Raw genomic sequence first — 22025 nt, forward strand, 5'->3', positions numbered from 1 at the left:
GATGACAGATGACGATCAAGGACGTCACTGGCCGCCGACAATAAAAACAAACGCGACACATCCCTACGCGTACTCCGCCGCCGCCACGCGCGCGAAACTATTCAAAAATAGAACGCTCTATTTATTTTTCTTAATTTTAAGTTTAGTGCCAGTATTATTTAGCAATAATGAGTCCGTTAGTGAATGCCTGTTTGGGAGTAGTGTTAAGTTTATTTATTGTTGTTGGAGATGCGCAGGTGTTGAAAGCTGGAGCGTATGACACTACGGTGAGTGTTCACTTGTAAAAACATCATCATCATCAACCAACCAACCATCAAGCAACACTCCTCCACTGCTAGATATAGTTAGGTATTTCCCAAGGAGCAATCATACTCAGTCCTCGGCCTTCCTCATCCAAATACTACCGGTCAAAGCTTTATAAACCCGAAACCCGACCATAGTTTTTTTATTACTTACATGATTTTTAAGGGAAAACTTAAAGCTACTCGTAAAATATCAGCTATCCAAAAAATATATCATTCAAGTTAGATGGGTTGAGAAGGGAAACAATTTTACCAAAAAACTTTCTTCATCTTCACGCATATTTCATAATAATCCACCAAAAACTGGAGGGTTAGCGCCAGAATCTCCAAGCTTAGCAGGTGTATTGGAGATATCACACACAACATAAACACTGAACAATACATGCTAAACGATGCTAATGCACTATTATAGGATAATTCGTTTTATATGTTAAGTCATTGTTTGATAATATTAGATTACCGTCACACAATCAGATGTTACGTAGAATTAAATGAGATGCATTTTATGAGCCTTGGAATAGAATATATAACATAAACAATAACTAAAGTACATATTAGTCGACCATGGGGTGCAGGAAAGTTTCCTACTCGGGATACTTATCCTTGTCACATGTGCAGCGATCACAGGATTCGATACTATTTTCGAAACGACACAAACATATGGAAAAAAATAACAGTATTGTATAGGTGCTTTCACACATTATTTCAGTAACCCCAAACCACTACCTACTACGTTTTGACGTCCTTGATGTTATGATTTATGATATAGGTAGTTGTTATTTATTTAATCCATATCCTACAATAAATATTTTTTATACACTTGCTAATTTATCTCTTCTCAAGATGATCAACAACACAGTGTGAACTTGCCGGTACATAGGTGTTATTTACTAACAATAATTTGTATGACTTATTTTTATTCTTCTTAGCGTGTTGATGACAAACACTAACCCATAGAAGGGTTTGTCATCGTGTTGCAAGGATCGGTCGCCAGTTCAGCTTCAGTAGCTAAGTGCCCTGGTTGCACTAGTTGCATGTATGTATAAACCAAAAAATATTCATTAACAGTTGATACGTGTATATAATAGGAGGTTTATTATGTCTGTAATTAACTTTGCACTTATTTAAGTAAGTAAGATTACGAATAATATTGCGTTGGAAGTACTGAAGATTCCTCAACATCGTCACACATCAACACAACAAAAGTTTATATTCACATCACTACAGCAGAATCACGTTAAAACTGCGACATTGCAATAGGCCATGGTCAATGCGAACGAGTTCAATATTATACAGAATTCTGTGTAAATGTATTTTTAAAACCCGTTTTATGATAAAATGGAAACTATCTCGCCGCGAGGTCGTTTATTCGCTTCCGAACAGACGCCGCATGTCCAGTAAAAGTTCATCCGTTTATACAGGGTGGGGTTTTATCAGTGTACCCGTAGGTCTGCCGTCAGTTGCTCAGTATGTCGGGTAACTTGATAGTTGAGTCCGTGCCTCTACTGAAGATAACAGGACTAAAGTATCAGATCGTATGAATAAGCACAGTTTAGGTCCCGCTTTTGCCGTAAATATTCAGTGTTGTTATTCGGACTCTATGTATATCTATATGTCATATATGTTAACAAATAAAAGCTTGAAGAATGTGTATAGTTACAAGTAATTTTAGTTCCTCTTATGGAACTAGTTCTAAAACTTCAGTCCCAAAGACGGCTGAAGCGTTTACACCGCAAGCTTTGAAAGCTCAATACTAAATACTCAATCATCTGCGTAGTAAGAGCAGAAATATATGAAAATTACTAAATTTCCGCGTATTAATCGAAATAAAAAAAAATACTTTTAGCGATGATCAAACCCTATTATTTACCTATTTTTTCATGTTAAGAAGAAAGAAGATGATTTATTGATAAAACTAATAATACAAGGAAATTAAATTAACCTATGTTGACGCAAATTACGATGTTATAATAAAAATAATTTATCAAAGTAACTAATCAAAAACATATTAACCACGTGATCTAACCTTTTAGGTCTCTGAATTAATTAATGGAAATTATTAACTGGATCCACATTACGGAAAATTCTGGCAACAAATACTTATTTCAGTGTTTAGAATTGCAGTACAAACAAATACTTTTTTCAGTGTTTAGAATTGTAGTACGTACTTACACTTCTAATACATATATTATTTTGTAGCCCTATTTTACCTGCTGCTTATTTTTTGAGGCAAATGTAGTTAGTAAACCCGTGGTTACGTAACCAGTGAAGTGTAAGTACGTACTACAATTCTAAACACTGAAATAAGTATTTATTGCCAGAATTTTCCGTAATGTGGATCCAGTTAATAATTTCCATTAATTAATTCACATGATATAAATAGATTTAACTTACTGATTGGTTAGCCACATACCCTCAAATTAAATTATGACAAATGGTAAAAGCGGGTTTTAATAGTATAAATAAAAACATATATTTCCTTCCTAGTAAAATATCAGAAATTAAGTGACGTGAATCATAAAATAAATGTCTTCCATCATCAATATGTTATTTATTGATGGATTTCCTTACTTCAGTTTCCCTATATTTAGGTTTTATAGGATTCACGCCCCTTAGGCTAGTAGAAACCAGGCAATCAAACGGTAATACCCTCACGCAAACACACATCCATCATAAATTGGGACAAGTGACCGAGGTCACCTTATAAGGGCCAGCTAAAAACCATATAAGAGACTATCGAGTGTACCTTTCAGTTTCTGACCTATTACATTATTGGGGATTAAAAAATGGCGACTGAACCCACCAATTAGAACTGGGGAATCAGGCACAGTCGCATAAGGGGCCATCAGATCTGTAGTTAGCTTTTAGTTTTTCTCCCCATTGAATTGAATTAATCTATAACTAAACTGGATGAGTGTAGCACAGGACCGTGGGATTTGGCATAACATGGAGGAGGCCTATACCCTGCAGTGGGTTGACATAGGCTGATGATGATGATGATGATGAATCTATAACTATTGCTAACTACACAACAATACATTTGCATCTCGAGTGAGATATGCCAGCAATGTGTTAAGTGATGAGAACGATGATGACCGGTCGACGCATACAACCAGAGACATGTGTGGTGGCACGCTGACGGCTAGACGTGATGGTAATTATACCCATTATTGTACTCACATTAGGTGCGCGTGCGCCACAAACACTACTGTTCCTAATGGGTCGATTACACCTAACGAGTACAGTGGTGAGACAGTATCCTCGGCCGATCCTCGACCAAGGAACGGCTAGCAAGTGACCGAGTGCGCGGCCGAGGACACTGACTCGCCACTGTACTCGTTAGGTGTAATCGACCCATAAGGGTATGAACACAGTTAACAATATCATCCCTTTTCATCGCTTTAAAGAAAAAAATGCCTGGCTGTGTAGGCATACGTTGTCCGATTCCTATTGTTGTGACTGTAACCTTCTGTTTGTTACTTCAAGCAGAACTTGAGTATGGAATGCAGCGCTGTCATTGGCTTAATTATTGTCGTTGAGTAGGATAAAGTAGGATTTAAGTTCGTGTTTTGGTAGATTTACTCAAGTGAGAAACTGGGCCTACAACTGCTATGCTAAGCTGCTAATTAAATTTGTCATAAAGCCCTTTACACAAAGGTAGAGAATCTGTAATGCTGATTTAGATGTTTATGATTAATCTAATTAGAATATGGAGATGAGCATTAATGGTGATTACATTTCCTCATCATCACCGGGGAGCAACTTGAACAATGTGCTTCTGTTGATAAATGTATGCAAATAAAACACGAATATGCAAATACATAATTATATGGACCTAATGAACTAATTACTCCGGTGCTTCGTTTTGTTATGATGGGCACACTTACCTTTGTTTTATTTATGTATTCAATAATAATGAATGATGACTAATAAGGCCCATTTTTTTATCAGCTGTACACAATTTTCTTAAACTTTTACACTCAAACAAAAATGCCTACCTAATTAATATCCATACAAAAGTATCCGTTTCTACGAAAATCAATTTTCCAGTCAAGTGTAACAAAGTACACCACCGACACATTAGAAATTAAAAATCTATAAAAGTCACGTCAGATTTTACAAGCGAGTCGGTAGTGGTAACCCCACAGCACTCTCACAATCTAGATTGTCTATGTCTAGCCTGCATACATCAATCTAAGCACGCCCTTACATACGGATGATATGGGTATTGCGATTGCGTCTATTATGTATTTAATATAATTCCCTATGAACTAGCCAGACAAAGAGCGAAAATAAATAAATAGAATATTAATATTTTACTACATGTTCATTGCAATATAATACAGCCTTGCCCAATGCCAATGACATCGAGACTGCTTATTTAATTTTAGAAAAAATTCACATTATACTTATGAATAGCAGTAATTTTACATTACTTCTTTTTGTATCTCTCTTACACTCGTTAGGCATCACGTGTATTAATTTTTTGTCAAAAATTAGGTATTTCTGAACCGATATTTTCGACGGCGCAAAAATTTTAACGATTTGTAGTATAACCTATTTTTTTTGGGTTCCGCTCATCTCGCATAATCTTTATTGACCAAAACTCATTTCGCATAACTCGTATGGTCTAAACTTTTTGGCCGAACCATCACTTTGCCAAGACTTATGTGGCATAGGGCTCGTTTCGTCTAAAACTCTTTAGGCACAATCTTTAAACACCTAAGTTTCGTTTGCCAAAATATATGTTCGTCTATACCTATGTATAATCTTGTTTCTCCTAATGTTATCTTAATAAATAATATATTAAGTATGTAGTGAATGTACAAATTGTGGTATTTTTCTCCTACATCCCGAAAATCACGATATTGTATGATCAAAAAATCGAAAGTTAACGACCAATATAATTATTACAAACCCCATGAGATCGAAACCTAAAAATAGGTGCGACGACGAGCAAAGCGAGGAGGAGCGTGTTAGGTGCACATGTTCATCAAAACCAAAGCGGAGCGCAGCGAAGCGGAGCGGAGCGTTTTCCAAACAGAGGGCACAATACAAGGCACCAGTTCGCGCTATGTAGGGAGACGCTCCGTCAAAGTTAAAGCCAAACGAATATTATTACTTTGTATAAACCTATGCCATAGCATTATTAGGCTATTCAAGATTTGGCCATACCATTAATAGGCTAAACAATGTTATGCGAAATAACTTTTTACTAAACGAGATTTATGCCATACGATTTTCGGCGTAACGAGACTTTGACCAAACGTTACTATGCAATACGAGATTAGGCAAATAAATCTTATGCCAAAAAAGGTAGAACCATTTTTTTTCTAGTCGAAAATTGCCTTTACATAGACTTCCAAAAAAATACACGTGATCCAGGGGGGGGGGAGGGGGGGTTGGTCCCAAACCTCACCAAATATCACCAGGGGGGAGGGGGGGGGGGGGTCAAAAAATGAGAAAAACGACCTCACGTGATTAATGGACGGCCCCTAAGCTTCCCGAAGCTGAAAAACCTTCCCTATAGTAGTTACTTACATAAGTGTCATGAACAGTATTATATCAAATGTAGGGCAACCTTGTCACTTACTTAACAATTAACATAAAAATAACTCATGCATACAACAAATAAACACTCTAAAATAGAAATAGCTCTTCCGAGTCATTCAAGATCGTCGAACGCAGCGCATTATTATGTAAAACTCTTTTATGCAGAACCTGTTATGTTTATGTTAAATCATCGATCGTCCTCTAAAATAAACAAATCTTTACGGAAATATTTCGGCGTACGTTCCCGTTGCTAATTCGTGGCGCGACACGTGAGCCGGGTCGCAACTAGTGACCGCACAAGACGTTACTAGCTTTTATTGCGAGGTTCGCTTCGCCTTAAAGGTTTTCCCGTAGGAATTCCGAGATAATAAGATATCCTTACTCTTAATTCACTCAAAAGAAACCGTATCAGAATCCGTTGTGTAGTTTTTAAGAAATCAATATACTTAGATATACAGAAGCGAAAAGCTTAACTACCACGGTGGATGTTTGATTGACTAACAAGAATATTCAGATTGCGAAAGCGATATTTTATAGCTTATTTCTAAATTTGAATGAAACTTTATTAAGCTGCACTTAATGTATGAAAGACAACCTTAGCCAGCAAAACAGAAGTCTCAATTGTTTAACTATTATTGTAAATTCTGCGAGTGCTGTGACAGAGAACATGCCTAACAAGAGTTCCTTAAACCGATGAAAACGCAGTAAAATACATATATTGCAAAAATATCTACTGTTTACCAAAAGTATATCATCACATATCACACTTGTGTTCTTTATTTCGCTTGAAGTGTGTCGGCGCAGCCCTTGTCTCTGACAGTGACATAACAAGACCGAACGTGGACTGAATCTGATATTTATTGCCATTGTTAGAACACTGCATGGCGGGTATGGTATAAATAAGTTATTATTACAAGAGCCATCCAGAATATACATAAATGTATATGTATATGTTTAACATGACTTCTTTTTTATTTTACCAAGTGCTGTAACGTAATAAATAATAACAGTTGGGTTTTGATTTTTTCAGTTATTTGAACCGTTTACATAAAAATGTTTTCAGGCAAAACAGGTACTGTTTAAATCAGATAAAATAACATACAAAAGCAGCGTTATCAGGTAAATTATACTTAATAATTTGCTGTATTATACTAGGTATAACGATAGCTAAAGTTGATCCGAGCTGATATTTTATACCTACCTAATCCGTTCATATTTATAACGAGAAAGTTCTCATTTTTTGAAAATTTGACAGATTTTGAACGGTTTATCAATAGTCAATTGTCCCGCCAATATAACGATAGGTACGTCACTCTATTGCGGGACAATCGCCTGTCGATGAACCGTTAAGAATCTGTCAATTTAGTATCTGAGATAAAAACCGACTTTAATTCCTTTGAACTTACTACACGGCATGTTAGTTTGTCTCAAGTGCGTTCGAATCGTATTTAAATTCTAAGACGCAGCAGCCGCATCGTATGGGGAAATCTGGCGGCGTATTTTTTTTATTGTTTTCTTGTAAATTATATTCAGATCGCGTCCGTTGCAGGAGCGTCGTCGGGAGATTCATGAGCCAAACTGGGCTATTCTAGATCTACAAGTGAAGCTAATTGGAAGTAGACTATAATACTTATGTATAAACTATTGTTTACATGTTTTGATCTGCGCGGGTAGTTTTTTATTTGTTAACCATATCGAATCGATCGAAGATCTATTCCACTCTTTTTTATAACAACCAGTTTTTATATTTTTTTAAAATTGCAAAGTTAGGTTTGTAAATAAAAACTAACTGTCATAACTTGCTAGACGGACGAGACAGGGCTCAGCTCAGCATAAGGAATAGGCAAGCGAAACATTTGATTGGTGAAAAGTATCTTAGTAAAGTACTCCTGCACCACAACTAACTCAATCGAACCTAAGATTGTCTGATAGATATAAGACCTCCTTTTCGTAATCCTAACTAATATTATAAATGCGAAGGTAACTGTGTCTGTCTGTTACTCTTTCACGCCAAAACTACTGAACGGATTTAAATGAAATTTGGTATACATATGGTCTAAACCCCGAGAAAGAACATAGGCTACTTTTTATCCCGGAATTACCACGGGAAAACTTTATAAAGCGAAGCGAAGCTCGCGGGAACAGCTAGTGTTTTAATATTTTTTTAGGTTTAGTGCAAATAAATAGATCTGTAGTTATAGAATAAGCACCCACAGCACAGTGATGTAAATTACGATATCTGCGGAGTGAATTACGCGTGCACATTACAATATGAATACAATAAGGAAGAGCGGTACGAAATCTCAATTCATGGGTATTTTATATGCTTACGACAATATCAATAGGTACCTACGCTCCTTGGGCAGTCAGCAACTGACACTTAGGGTGCTTACATAGAGAATCGGGTTCCCTGTATTGTATCTACCTGTACCAGTAACCTGATTATGCGAAAGCGCTCATGACATTTAAAAATCCGGGAAATGCTCCGTGAGTGAGCGCTTTCGCATAATCCGGTACAGGTAGATATACAGGGAACCCGATTCTCTATGTAAGCACCCTAATCTGCCAAGGGCCGGCCCGGTACCTTTTAAAGGGTTTTATAGTAAAAATAGAGGATTTACTTAAGTCGTGGCTGAACTTCATTCAGTAGCTAATTGCTTGGTACCAATAAATAAAAGAAAGAAAAAAGTCCCATCCAAAAACGCACGGCAAAATTTGCAAAGTTAGCGCTATCGGAATCTAATGCCCTGTTATATTTAAAAATAACATTTTAAATACGTTTATTTGTATCACATAGTAACTCTTATTAGCTAATCTCTGCTCCTGTATCTTTAGCCGCTATAAAAATAATAACTATGAAAGTTGACCCTTAGTAGACCCTGGCAACAGTATCTCATTAAATAACACCTATTATTTATGGCATAACGGTCAAGGTCGCCAGAAGCATGTTAGTTTACTAACAGTAAAAAACCGGTTCTGTCTTACTAATGTGACCTAAATTATAAATATCTTGTAGGATGCCCATCAGTTTAAGTATAAAAGATACATACAGACGAATTCATAACCTCCTCCTTTTTCCCCGTTACCTCAACTACTACGCCTGTAAAACCTTAAAAAAAATTCATGGGAGATATAAAGTTTTGGGTCCATTCACAAATACTGACTGGAACTCGACAGGAAAAAATGGACTTAAACAAAACGAAAAACAATTAATATAGGGTAACGCATTATAGGGTTCAATCGAGTGTCATTCTTCCATGAAGAAATACATTGGATTAGCAATCACTGTACACTATAATTTTTTGATAAAAGTAATTCAAGTCATGTATTTATGTGGTGCATCATGGTTACAGCCTGAACATTCTAGGTTCTGTTTTATGTATTTATATAAACGGCAATGGTCAGGGCTAGGCACTACAATATGTTATGTATACAAATAGTAAATAGACATGTTAAAAATACGTGTATAAATAGTATACATACATCTGTTCTAAATAGTCCTAGCGTAGCCATATCTATAAATTGTTTAAGATACTTACTTAACTTAAATAAAAATAATGAATAAATTCCGGTTATACCGAAGCGTGTTATAAGAGAGCTATACATAAGGAAGATATGTACTCATATGCAAGCAGATACCCCTATTTATGTTTTATTTATAGATAGTTATTTCAGTTACATGAGGTACTTAGTTACAATGTATGGAAACTCATCACACCGGAAAATTATAACATAAAATCATATTGCTCTTGAAAAGTTATAATAAAACGAACCCAATTACATTGTTACTGTATATTACCCTGAATTATTATTTATTATATATCATTGTGAGTAAAATTATAGGTAAATATACAATGTAAGTACCTATCTACTTACTTAGGCAAGTACATTGTAGTTGGTGTATCGCTGTAAAATCATTATGTACTAAATAGGTAAATATTTATTTATTTATTTATTTAATCCTTTATTGCACAAATATACCTATAAATAAGTGTACAAAGGGTGGACTTAATGCTAAAAGCATTTTCTACCAGTCAACCCACAGGAAGTACAGTACTATATTGTACAGTACAGTACTATATTATTTGATAAACATACATTGATATAGTATTTGAATAAACATACATATAAAACTCAAAGGAAAAGGCGACTATTTTCTAATCTCCAATAGAAAGTTTAAGTAATAGAAGCGAAATCCGTTTTTTTTTTATATAAATGAAAAACCAAGAAAGTTGTAACTACAAACATAAAACTACAAGATAAAAGAAAATAGTAAACAGTACCTAATTGATCTTAAATAGACTTTCTTACACAATGCCGGCGGATCTCGAGACAACAATTAACCGAATGAAAAAAGCGTGCATTCTACCGCTTCTTAGACTTCACGTGGTCAAGAGACATTATTTATAGTCGGCACTTCGATGTTAGCACTTTTTACACTCGTGTCTGCTAATTAATTAATTGCAGATGATGGCTACCCATCATGCGAGGAGTTGGCTGTAGGCGGCGCCAGACGTTCCATGTTCTACATGAGGAAGTGGTCACGTTATCCTATTCTATTCTATTCTATTCTGAGAGGGGACGATATACCTGTACGTGGCTCTCTAGAAAGGAACCTGAAATGATGTACATATCCCCTTAATTTCAGCTCGGCCAGCTTAGCTCCCGTGTAAACTGGAGCAGCAAGCCTGGGTGTTTGAATAGCATGTTGTTATTACTTAATAATATTGAATTATAGAAAGACAACGTAGAACAATTGAAAAACTCAATAGCGATCCTATAATTCCTAGAATCCCAAGGGTATCTTTCTGTAGAGGCTACCCAGAGTTGATTCATCACCTCAAGGCTCTTCCCAAAGGAAGGCTGTTTAAAATACACTATGCACGAGGCCCTTCGTATCATCTGGGGCACACGAGCCGCGGAGCAGGTCGCATTACTTTTAAACAGCCTCATTAAACCTGACAATAGATATTAAAATGATTCCCTATCATCTCGCGTGACACTTATAATTAGAAGTCATTGAACATCGTCTTTTATAACGAGCGCCCTTAGATTAACAATATAGGAACTAAATAAATGGTGTGCCACATACGAAAAAAAGCAAAAAACTCACCGCATTTTGGTTTACTATCAAACCATTGTTGGTACCAATAAAGAAACTCACAAATCTTCTAACCGAACTAATATAAAATAAGTGTTCAGTGGTAGAAGACTGACACTCCATCTAGTTCGTATTAAAATATCGTTGCGTCCGCCCATTAGTAACATGGATACATTTTCAGCACTACATAATAATCATTCCCATTAAATCGACGGCACTTACGGTCTGAATTAGTGCAGAGGTTGATCAATTTGATCCACGATTGTCATAATTATCTATGCAAAGATTGTTGCGAGGCGCGATCGCGGTATAAGATTGATATAAAGTTGCTAATTACGGCTACTGCAGACTCTTATTATTGTAATAAAATAATAAATCTGATGATGAGGAAAAAATAAGGAAAATATAACGCCACAAACATTAACACAGTCAAAGTTGTCTTTGATCACAGTTGCAGAACTTATATACGAAGGCACTTTCTTACTAAGCATACCATTAAATATTTTGAATAGGAACCTCCGGACAAATTTAATTCGCATGTTCACTGACACGAAAGATGCAGAAGAATAGGAAACTCTAGAAAAATACAGAAGTGGATTAAAGATTACTAATGAAACTATACCAATTAGGTAATATTTTTAAAAGAAACACCGGAAACTCAATAACGCGCATAAATCCAGAAGTGGGTTAGAGATAATTGAATATACTAAATAAATAATCAAAGTATTTAAAACTTCCCCAACACAACCTTGTGCAGTGAGCTGAAGCTCTCTCAAACATTAACAAAGGACCCTGAAGTCGGTTAAAAATACCTATTGACCTTCATGAAAACAAAAAATATTTTTTACTATGCGTATAAACTTTGCCTTTAACAACCTTTCTCTACCCAGCTGATAGCGGCCGCCGGCTACCCAGTAGCTTTTGTTGTATTATTTGGTTTTGGTGCAACTAAAGAGTATTGCAAAACCTTCTGACTTCAACAACCTTTTTTCCTTCCAGCCCCAACTAATCGCGGCCGCCGGCTACCCAGTGGAGAAGCACCGGGCGCGCACCGAAGACGGCTACATCCTGCAACTGCACCGGATCCCGGCCGGGCGCAGGTCGGCTCGAAGGACCAGTGCGGGGGGGAAGGGGAAACGGGCCGTGCTGCTCACACACGGGCTGTTAGGGAGCAGCGGGGACTTTGTGCTGATGGGGCCTGATCGGAGCTTAGGTGAGCTGGAGGAAATTGAACTATACATATTCTATTCTATACTGAGAGGGGCCGAATTGGGACGTGGCTCTCTCGAATGGAACCCTCTTAATTTCAGATCCGAACTATTTATTATGATAGTAGTTCGATCTGTGGTATTGAAACTATTCGAAGATGGAACAGACAGTGCTGTTATGATCTGTGTTGTGTTCTGTCTAGGTATATCTGGTGTTCAGTTGTAGTAAGCTCCTGTAAAAATGTCCTTATCTCCATAAGAGACAGGAGGGGAAAAGGGAGGAGTACTAAAAGAGACAGAAGCAGAAAAAAACATTTAAACAGATGTTATGATTAAGCTATCTGCTTAGCTTTTGGTATCTCCTCCTAAAGCTCTTATAAACAGCTCTGTTCACAATCATCTAATTTGTCATATTATCATTTTACAGCATACATGCTGGCTGATGCCGGCTACGACGTGTGGATGGCCAACCTTCGAGGAAACGCGTACACCGCTCACCAGACCTTGAAGAAAACTGATGCCCAGTTCTGGGACTACAGGTATGGCACATCACAATGTTCTCATATCTTCTTGAGTCATCGAGTAATGCAGGGTATTTTATGGGTACCACAGTACTCCAGGAAAAATTATCGTTTGGAATAGTGAATGTTTGATCTACATTTCATATATTTGGGATGCTGGGTTGGGGAGGTAGCCCCAAACATGACATGTGTGCATCTTAAACAGGCCTGGCTGTATCCTCAAAATGATGATTTAACGTACTCTTTAGAAAATTATCCTATTAGCTTCCTTACTCATCCTCTTTTCTACTCCTTTCAGTTTCCACGAGCACGGAAAATACGACCTCCCAGCTACCATAGACAAGATCCTGAACGTGACAGGGCTTGACAAGATAATGTACGTGGGCTACTCCATGGGAACCACCAGTTTCTTCTCTATGGTTGCTCAGAGGCCCGAGTACAATGACAAGATCGTCGCCTTCGTCGCCATGGCGCCTGCAGTGTACATGGATAATATTAGAGAGGTGGCCACATTCTTTTTGAAGACTTTAAATCCTGTGGTAAGTTTCGTTTGATTTATGGGGGTAAACTTAATGAAATAAAACTATCTTCAATGATAGTTCATGTTAACGACTCTTTCCAACTCTTAACTTTGGCCTTTTCTCGGCCTTTCTCACCCAACCCCCAACCACTACCTACCGGCTGTATAAGGTCGTCGTACCACTCGTACCAGCAGGCCGGAGGCTAAGCCACGCTTATCTAGTCATGGTCTCCACTCGAGAACCTATTCACCCGACCAGCCACCCGCTACTCAGCATATAAAGTCCACCCACAGCCATATCACCTTACAGATTTTCAGTTTTCCCTTAATCTCCAGGTTACCTGGAAGATCCTCACTTCCATTGTATAAAATCGTCATTTTATATTCTGCAAAACCAATAACGCAGCATTCCCCCCTAAACCCCCAGAGCACAATGAAGTCGGAAGGCATATACTACTTCACGATCCCGAGTGACGTGCGCGAGGCCATGATCAACGGCATCTGCAACGCGCGGCGCTCGGAGCAGGACGTGTGTCTGCGATTCATCTACGGCTTCGTCGGCGAGGACTACGAGCAGAACGACTGGGTACGTCATTGATACAATATAGGGATATGAATCCCGCCCAGGGGATTCGAACCCGCGGCCCCAAGCTTCGGAAGCAGCTTTACTACCGCCTTAGCTACGGCGCCGTCAATCAGCGTTTCAAAGTTTTTTATAGGTAGTCCCATCTTATGTATTAGGGCTAATAAGAGGTACGGGAAAGGAGCCTTAGTGTTTGTCACTAAGAAGAAACATTATGGGACACTGAGATAAATACTTTCTATCATAACTATTGTAAAGTAAAAGTGGCCTTCTTCTTCTTCTTAAATTTAAGAGCCTTGCTCTTGTCGATGTAGTTTCCGAAACCGCGGTCTGTCACAAGCCAGTTCTTTCTGTGTAAAAGTGGCCTTACTGGTAGTTTAATTTTCTGTGATTGTTTCAGGATATATCGCCGCTCATGATGGCTAGGTTCCAGCCCGCCTCGTGGGGACAGCTCGAGCACTTCGGGAAGGTGGCACTGACAGGTATGAACGATATTGCGATCAAATTGGCTTAGAGGTAGTGTCCGCGTATTCTTCTTTATTGGCTATCCCACTGTAGAAAACAAAAAAGTCAGACCTAGATATAAAGACCTTCAGGGAATTGAGCCACCGATTCTGCACCCTCTTTCGGCTTAGTATACCCTTTTTGCAACTTCCTGTATACATATTTCACATTGCGTATGGCTAGGTAGACTAGACAACTCCCAACTATAAGCGAAATATAACCAATAGTCATATATTATGCCACCAAGCACCCAGGTAAGGCAGATTTTTTGTCGCCTGGTTGCTGTAAGATATAACTTTTGTAATAGTTATAATAACTTTAATAATATCTTTTAATTTCAGGAGTGTTCACATCTTTCGACGGGGGGTTGTCGACGCCACCGAAACCTTATGACTTGAAGAATGTCAAAGTGCCTGTATTACTGCTATATGGGGAGAACGACCAATTAACGCATAAATCGGTAAGTTCACAGTAGTACAACATTGCCAATGGCACATGTGATAACAGCCGTATCGCGAGTTAGCAGACAGGTATAATGTAATGTAGTACATAGAACTTAGATGTGCAGATTCCCATCAAAGAATGATGGACAGAGACGTTTTTTGAGAGGTAATGAGGAGGTCACAGGGTCTCTCTCTGCTCCTACAACAACCCAAGGAGATACAAAGTAGAGAAAGATATTGCTTATTATAGCCCATTGCTATAAATTACAAAAAATACAAGCTCTATGGCAAGAGAATGGCAATAACTGCAATTCATATCCTTCCCCACAGCAAGTGGCGCGGCTGGCCCGGGAGCTCAACTCCACAGGTGTGCTGGAAGACATGAAGCCCGGCTGTCTCTGGCCGAAGCTCAACCACCTCGACTTCACGTTCGCGCGAGACGTCGGGAAGATGATCAACAAGCCACTGCTGCACTCGATACAACAGCTCTACAATAAATACGATCCCTAGCAGCCTAGTCAAGAGACTTTGTTTTATTTTATGGGAATATCTATTCCTCCCTTCAAACATGATCTAATAATAATTGATAGGCATAGACATTGTAATAGAACTCGCAATCAACCATATTGATATAGAATAGACGTTGAACTGGCATTCGCTTGCACAAAGAAGCATTTTGCATCTATCATAGTAAAATCCACCACATTAATCTCATTTTCACTTTACCGGAAGAACTAGATTCTAGTTCTTCTAGTTACTAGAAGAACTAGATATTCGCGTTATTGCATTATAGGTATGTCACATACCCATCCTGATACCGTATTTCGTACCTTCAAGCAAAGCATGGACAGTTCTGTTCAACAGTCTATAAAATGGAGGATAGTGACTTCCGTAGATATCACTGCTAGAAAAAGTGTTACTTTTTTTCTGTGGTTTTTAATCTGCTATCGTTTCTTAACCATAATCAGGTTTGTTGTAGGAATCAGTTGCTTGTCCAGTGACAGGTACTCTTTAATCAGTTGGAAACGAAGGGTTCATCCAGCTCTAGTATTGCACAACGTTTAAGAAGTCTTACCTTGGTAGCTTTAGCGGCAGCAGCACTCTTGGCGGGGGGCTGCGCCGCCGCGGCCGGGGCCTTCCCTGACATTGCACACTAGTTGGACATCCTGGAAAATAAAGGATCATACTCAATTGCTGGGATAGCGAGAGGTGGCACGGAGTTAGACTGGGACACTTTAGTGGCTAGATAAAAAAATACTCATAGGGTAAGATCAGATGGTTAGTAACCACATAACATATGGAAAGTAGCACCTATTAGAATTATTCATTGAAAGTGTTCCTTGTACACTTTCAAACACTTTTGTGCAGATGGTACATTTTTTTTAAATACTAAAGATCTATCATTATTCAATTATTGGGAGTGGCAAAATCTTTTGCCGCTGCCAAGATTGAGGCAGATGGAGCAATCTACCCAAAGCTCTTTGATCCTGATTCCCTAAGCATATATCAGGATGAATGTATGTTACAGTGTATGTATTATTGAATAAAGTATATTTTATTTACATACATTTTTATAATTGAAACATATAACTGTTTTGAATAGATCTACAATAAGGCAAAACATAAAACTGACTTTTAACCCGCCAGTGGTGACGTATATGTCTGTGAGACCGGGTGGTTTGAAAAAGTCGAATAACTTTCTTATTAGCCATCGATTTTTGTTGTGATTTCGGGTAGCTGCCTCATTTCCCATCCCCCATCATCAGTCCACCCCGCGACGGTGACTCGTGCGCAGGTTTCGGAGTTTTGGCGCCAACCCGGTGCGTGAGACCGGGGTCACTGACTATGTAAGTAAAATTTAAAGGTATTTTTTAAATTTTTCATTTATTTTTTTATTTTTCTTTACTACAATTTTTGTTTTGTTATTATATTTTTCATGATTGAACTATTTTTAATAGATATTTGTAGGTATATATACAAATATAAGTACTTTATAGATTTCAACAAGTTTTTATAGTAATATCAGCTAGTTTCAGCATGTCCTTGAAAATGAAGACGGAGACAGCTGGACCTTCAAGAAATGGTCAATTTTATGAATGTGGATGGTGAAATAAACAGAATAACAAAATACATTTGTCACAAAATGTAAGAAATATTTGTGTCACGAACATTTATAGTGCCGTCTTGCAGAGACTGTTTGGCTGTGGAGGAACAATGACTTTTAGTGTATTTTTTAATTATTTTTTTTGGTAGAAGTATAACAATTTTTGTTATTTCTTATGAAGTTCGTAGTGTTATAAAACTATAAAAGGCAGATTTAGTTATAAAAAATTACATCATTGTTGTATTTTTAATTTTTTAAGATGATAGGTGAAAATTTATCTAAATATTAAGTGTTCTAAGTACCATCGTGAAAGGACTAATAAACGAGCCGTGATTTATGATAATGCTTTGTTTTATTGTCAAACAAATACTTATCTTTAAAATTAAACTAATTTTGGGTAGCATGTGTAGTTAATTATGTAAAAAAAATAAGTTTGAAAATCCCGGTGCGTGAGACCGGCGTCACCAACGATGTAAGTCAAATTGACGTCACCACTGGCGGGTTAATTTTTCCCGATAATCACTAGGCTAGAAGATTAAAATAGATTCCAATGGAGTACCAATGTATGTAACTTTATTCTCTGAATATAAATTATCAGGGGAAAGTTATAACCTCGGAATTAATATATAAGAAACACAATAGAAATGAAGTATACAGGTATGGTGTATTGCCAAAAAGGTAAGAAACTACCGGATTTTGATTAGATCAATTTTAGTGTATGAAATTAACAGTACACTCGTCTCAAATATAACAGATACATAAGCAAAAGTTGTACACCTTTTAAAAGCCGAAATCTCGCTACTTTCGTGCTTAACTTAAGATGTATGAAATATAATTGTATTTACCTGTTTCCACAGTATATTTTACACAAATATTTTCACAATAACACCACCAGTTTCACTAAAACCAATAAAAATAAACAAATCTACAAAATTACCTACGCCAAACATCTGTTTTTGTTTTCTGGGACAGTGACATTATTTTTTTTCTCGATTAATACCGGTTATCATTTCATCACAGATTAATATTTCAATAGTGTCAACGGGAATCCCATATTTGGTGTTGCTACCTACAAAACAAATCCAAAACACAGCATTTTTTATGACTAAAAAAGTATAGCATAAAGGAGAACGGCAGTGGGCGTACCGCCTTTTTTTTGGAGCGTTTCAGAACCATGTTTTCACTATTTATTAATACAGTGTAGATAAGGTATTTTCAGTAATTACAATATTTTTAGAAGTCGGGGGAAAAGAAAAAATTATAAATGAAGAATATTTAAATCTAAGGATAATGGAACGTAAAAACAAACATATAGAGAACGGAACGTAACAACAGTGGTGCCAGCCCTCGGAATATTACCAGCAAATCCGAGCAAAAAAGTAATCGAATAGAAATATCGATACAATCTTAAATACAAAAGATATTTTATTTATCAATAAATTACATGTTCTGGTACTATTTGTGCCAAAACTAGTACATTTGGTTTATAAAATATCATTATATTTAAGTCTTGAAGACTTTTATCCATAGTAAACCATATTCTTTTTCTCTTTATTCGATTCACTATAATCGATATTTTTTGAATATTTAAATCTAATAACACTGAATCTTGCTTGTCAATCTTGTCATAGTAGTTGTTATTTCATTTTCCATTACCTAACCTAATTATTTAATATTTTGAATACCGCTGAAACTGCTGAAGATATAGAACAAATGTGACAAAGGGGAGAACCAGACCCGGTTCCTGTTCCACCTCCCCGGCAGGCTCCCGTCCCACTTCTTCATCAGGAACCTGCAGAAGCAGCAGAACAAGAACACGCAAAATCCCGACAATATTTTATATGAACCATAGGATGATAAATACCTAAGTCAAATATGAGAAGAGCAACTGCGTTCTGCAGTTCGAATCCCGGCGCTGACATGTACCAATGTGTTCTTTGAATTTAATTAAAATGTATACCATCACACTTACAGTGAAGGAAACCTGCATACCTATCTAGATTTAGCACATCTAGAGAGCCAGGTGCAGGTACTTACACCCCAACAGAGAATAGAATAAAGTAGGTAATAGGAACATAAAATTCCTAAAGTTGATTCCAGGCAAATTATGTTATGTAAATAAAACAATGATCTTTTAAACAGTATATTTTATTTCATTACATTACTCGCCAAATGCATAGTAGAACCTTTACATATAGCATTTCGAAATGGCATAGCAGAATCCCTGTTGCGGAATGGCAATTTACAACTTCAGAAGTTGGATAAGTATAATATTATTCCATGATGAAAGTAGTAGCCTGATCTAGTCGATAATATTAATAAAATATTATGTACGTTGCATGTCCCGTATTTATTTAAACGTAAACATATAACTTGATATATCTAACATAGTTCACAAAAGTAACATTGGCTGTATTATGTAATTAGTTAAGTTTTTTATAGTTTATAGTTGTTTGTTTCACTGCACTACTGCATTAGAATAGTTCTGTAATAGTGGTGTAAGTATTTTGTAATAATAAATAAATAATAAATAAAAATTATCAAATTATTATTCACGTTGAAATTGAAATTGAAATTTTATTTATGGCAATCTGTCGGGTGTGCCAACAATTTCTGCCAGTATCATGTCATGACACTGCATGTGTATTTATTTGAATTGTAATTTATTGAAGGTAGATCTTGAAAACTTTACGAATGTATATAAATAAACATAATAGATAAACTAGAGGTCGCGTTGTGGCGCGGGCTGCAAGCAGCCGCGCGGGGCTATGATGCGTTTGTTTCGGTTTCAGCAGGGTATTGACTTGAACATATCGTAACCAATCTTTCTTGCGTTTTGTTACGCCTTAAAAACTGTTTTTTCAATATGAATGTCTTTATTAAAGGGGTACTGATGATTTTATTTCAGGTGGGATTAGTTTTCAGTATGAATTTCGGTTTCAGCAGGGTGTTTTGTTTTGGATTAAAAACCGTTGTTTCAGTATAAATTTCGTTTTAAAAGGGGTACCTGATGATTTTGTTTCAGGTGGGATAAAGTTTTCAGTATGAATTTTTGTAAGATACGGTTATTAAATTGACCATAACGTATCGAACATTTCATGGGGTTTCGTTTTCCCTTCAAATCTAATTTCAGTATGAATATAGGTAGGTATAATGTATAGGTAGATATGGAAGCATTTAACGTAGCTGAAAAAATATTTCAGTATGAGATTTGGTAACAGATGGGTATTGACTTTGCCATAATACAACGGATATTTCTGGCATTTGGCTTTACACAAAAAAAACTCCACAGGAATGTTAACATTTGCCTTGAAAACTATTTTCATAGTGAATTACGGATTGTCTCACACAAATACGGTAGAGAAACTGATCTATATTGACATTTTATGGTTTCGTAAACTTTTCTTACTTACTTTCGTTAACTTACCGACATAGTTTTGTGTAGAAATATTGGGTTCTTTAACACCTCACAAAAAATCTGAGTCACCTCCATTTGCGCGTTTTTCTAGCTTCTCGATTATTAGTTTACTCTGTCCTGAAGATAAACTTTTTCATAGCAATGAAATTTACAGGCTTTTTTGATACTTACATGAATTTCTTATGTGGGTTTGCTGTTTAAGACACAGTAAGTAAGTAGGATAAAGAGCGTTTTTTAACATTATTATACTTAAATTTAATCCATAATTGGTTGCACACGTATGGAACTATAAACGCGCCCAAACTACGAGTAACACTTTGTCTTTCTTTTTTATTAATTCATGTTATTTCTTAGCTACAATCGGCTCTTAGGTTATATATATAATAGTTGTGTTGACGAGAGTTTGAGTAGTCTTGCCTCGCTTCGCTCTGCTCTCCAGGGTTTGAAGTATGGTGGTTCGCATTGTTTTGCCTCGCTTCGCTCGGCTCATCTTTTACGGTAAGGTTATACTTAAGTTGTATTGCCTCGCTGCGCTCGGCTCTTCAGTGGTTGTGGTATGATGTTTTGAAATGTTTTGCCTCGCTGCGGTCGGCTCTCCAAGGTTTGTGGTATGATGGTTGGATTGTTTTGCCTCACTTTTACGGTAAGGTAATACTTAAGTTGTATTGCCTCGCTGCGCTCGGCTCTTCAGTTGTTGTGGTATAATGTTTTGAAATGTTTTGCCTCGTTACGCTCGGCTCTCCAAGGTTTGTGGTATAGTGGTTTGGATTGTTTTGCCTCGCTGCGCTCGGCTCCTCTCCAGGTCTTGGAATGGTAGTCTCGGTTGTTCTGCCTCGCTTCGCTCGGCTCTGCAGTTACATAGGCACTTGCTGTTTATTGTACTTTAGCCTCGCTTCGCTCGGCTCTTCGGGTTTTCGGATGTTGGTTTCAGTAGTTTTGCCTCGCTCCGCTCGGCTCTCTAGGTTTTGGATTGATGGTTTAGGTTGCTTTGCCTCGCTTCGCTCGGCTTTCCACTTCTTAAACGGGACTTTTCCCGTAGTTTTTCTTTATTGATATTGATAATTATGATACATAATGCCTCGCTTCGCTCGGATTTCTTGCCTTTATGGCAGGGTTACTTGTCGGATGCCTCGCTGCGCTGGGCTGGTTTTATTTTGGTATAGCTTGTAGAAGGACTATGGCCTCGCTGCGCTCGGCACTTACACTGTGGTAAAGTTTATTGACATTTTGTATATTTTTAGTGAAAATATTTTTTCCTCTAAAAGTGGGGATTTTTAATATTATGTTGGGAGTGTATTGTATACTACAGTAGGGGAATTCAAAAAGTGGGATATATTTAAATCTTAAAATGGGACATGTTTCTTCAATTCTAATACTTTCCCTACTGACAACGCCCCACTAAACTCATTTGTGTTAATAAATACTGACATGGAAGAGGTAGAAAAAATTATCATGAGTTTAAAAGACGATTGCGCAGTTGGTTGGGATAATATATCTAATAAAATCTTAAAGAAATTCAAACATATATTAATACCACCACTGACATATATTTTCCAACTATGTCTTTCCTGTGGAGTTTTTCCTAAATGTTTAAAAAAAGCAGTGGTTGTGCCCATTTATAAATCTGGCGATAAAACAGAGGTGACGAATTACCGACCCATTTCTCTTTTACCAGCTGTGTCTAAAATATTAGAAAAAATCATAAACAACAGATTAATGCAATTTCTAAACAAAAACTCTTTTTTATCTAGAACACAATTTGGTTTTA

General features: G+C 37.0%; 1 protein-coding gene across 1 annotated transcript; it reads left to right on the forward strand.

Annotated features, from left to right (window-relative positions):
• Positions 1–125: 125 nt before the first annotated feature.
• On the forward strand, positions 126–15259 carry LOC105392100 (lipase 1). The gene is made up of 8 exons (XM_048625506.1): positions 126–266; positions 11956–12169; positions 12592–12703; positions 12984–13221; positions 13633–13791; positions 14189–14270; positions 14634–14752; positions 15066–15259. The coding sequence occupies exons 1-8, from the start codon at positions 168–170 to the stop codon at positions 15243–15245; spliced, it is 1203 nt and encodes a 400-aa protein (XP_048481463.1). The 5' UTR covers positions 126–167; the 3' UTR covers positions 15246–15259.
• The last annotated feature ends 6766 nt before the right edge of the window (positions 15260–22025 follow it).

Source organism: Plutella xylostella, chromosome 14 (assembly GCF_932276165.1).
Source record: "Plutella xylostella chromosome 14, ilPluXylo3.1, whole genome shotgun sequence".
Lineage (NCBI taxonomy): Eukaryota > Metazoa > Arthropoda > Insecta > Lepidoptera > Plutellidae > Plutella > Plutella xylostella.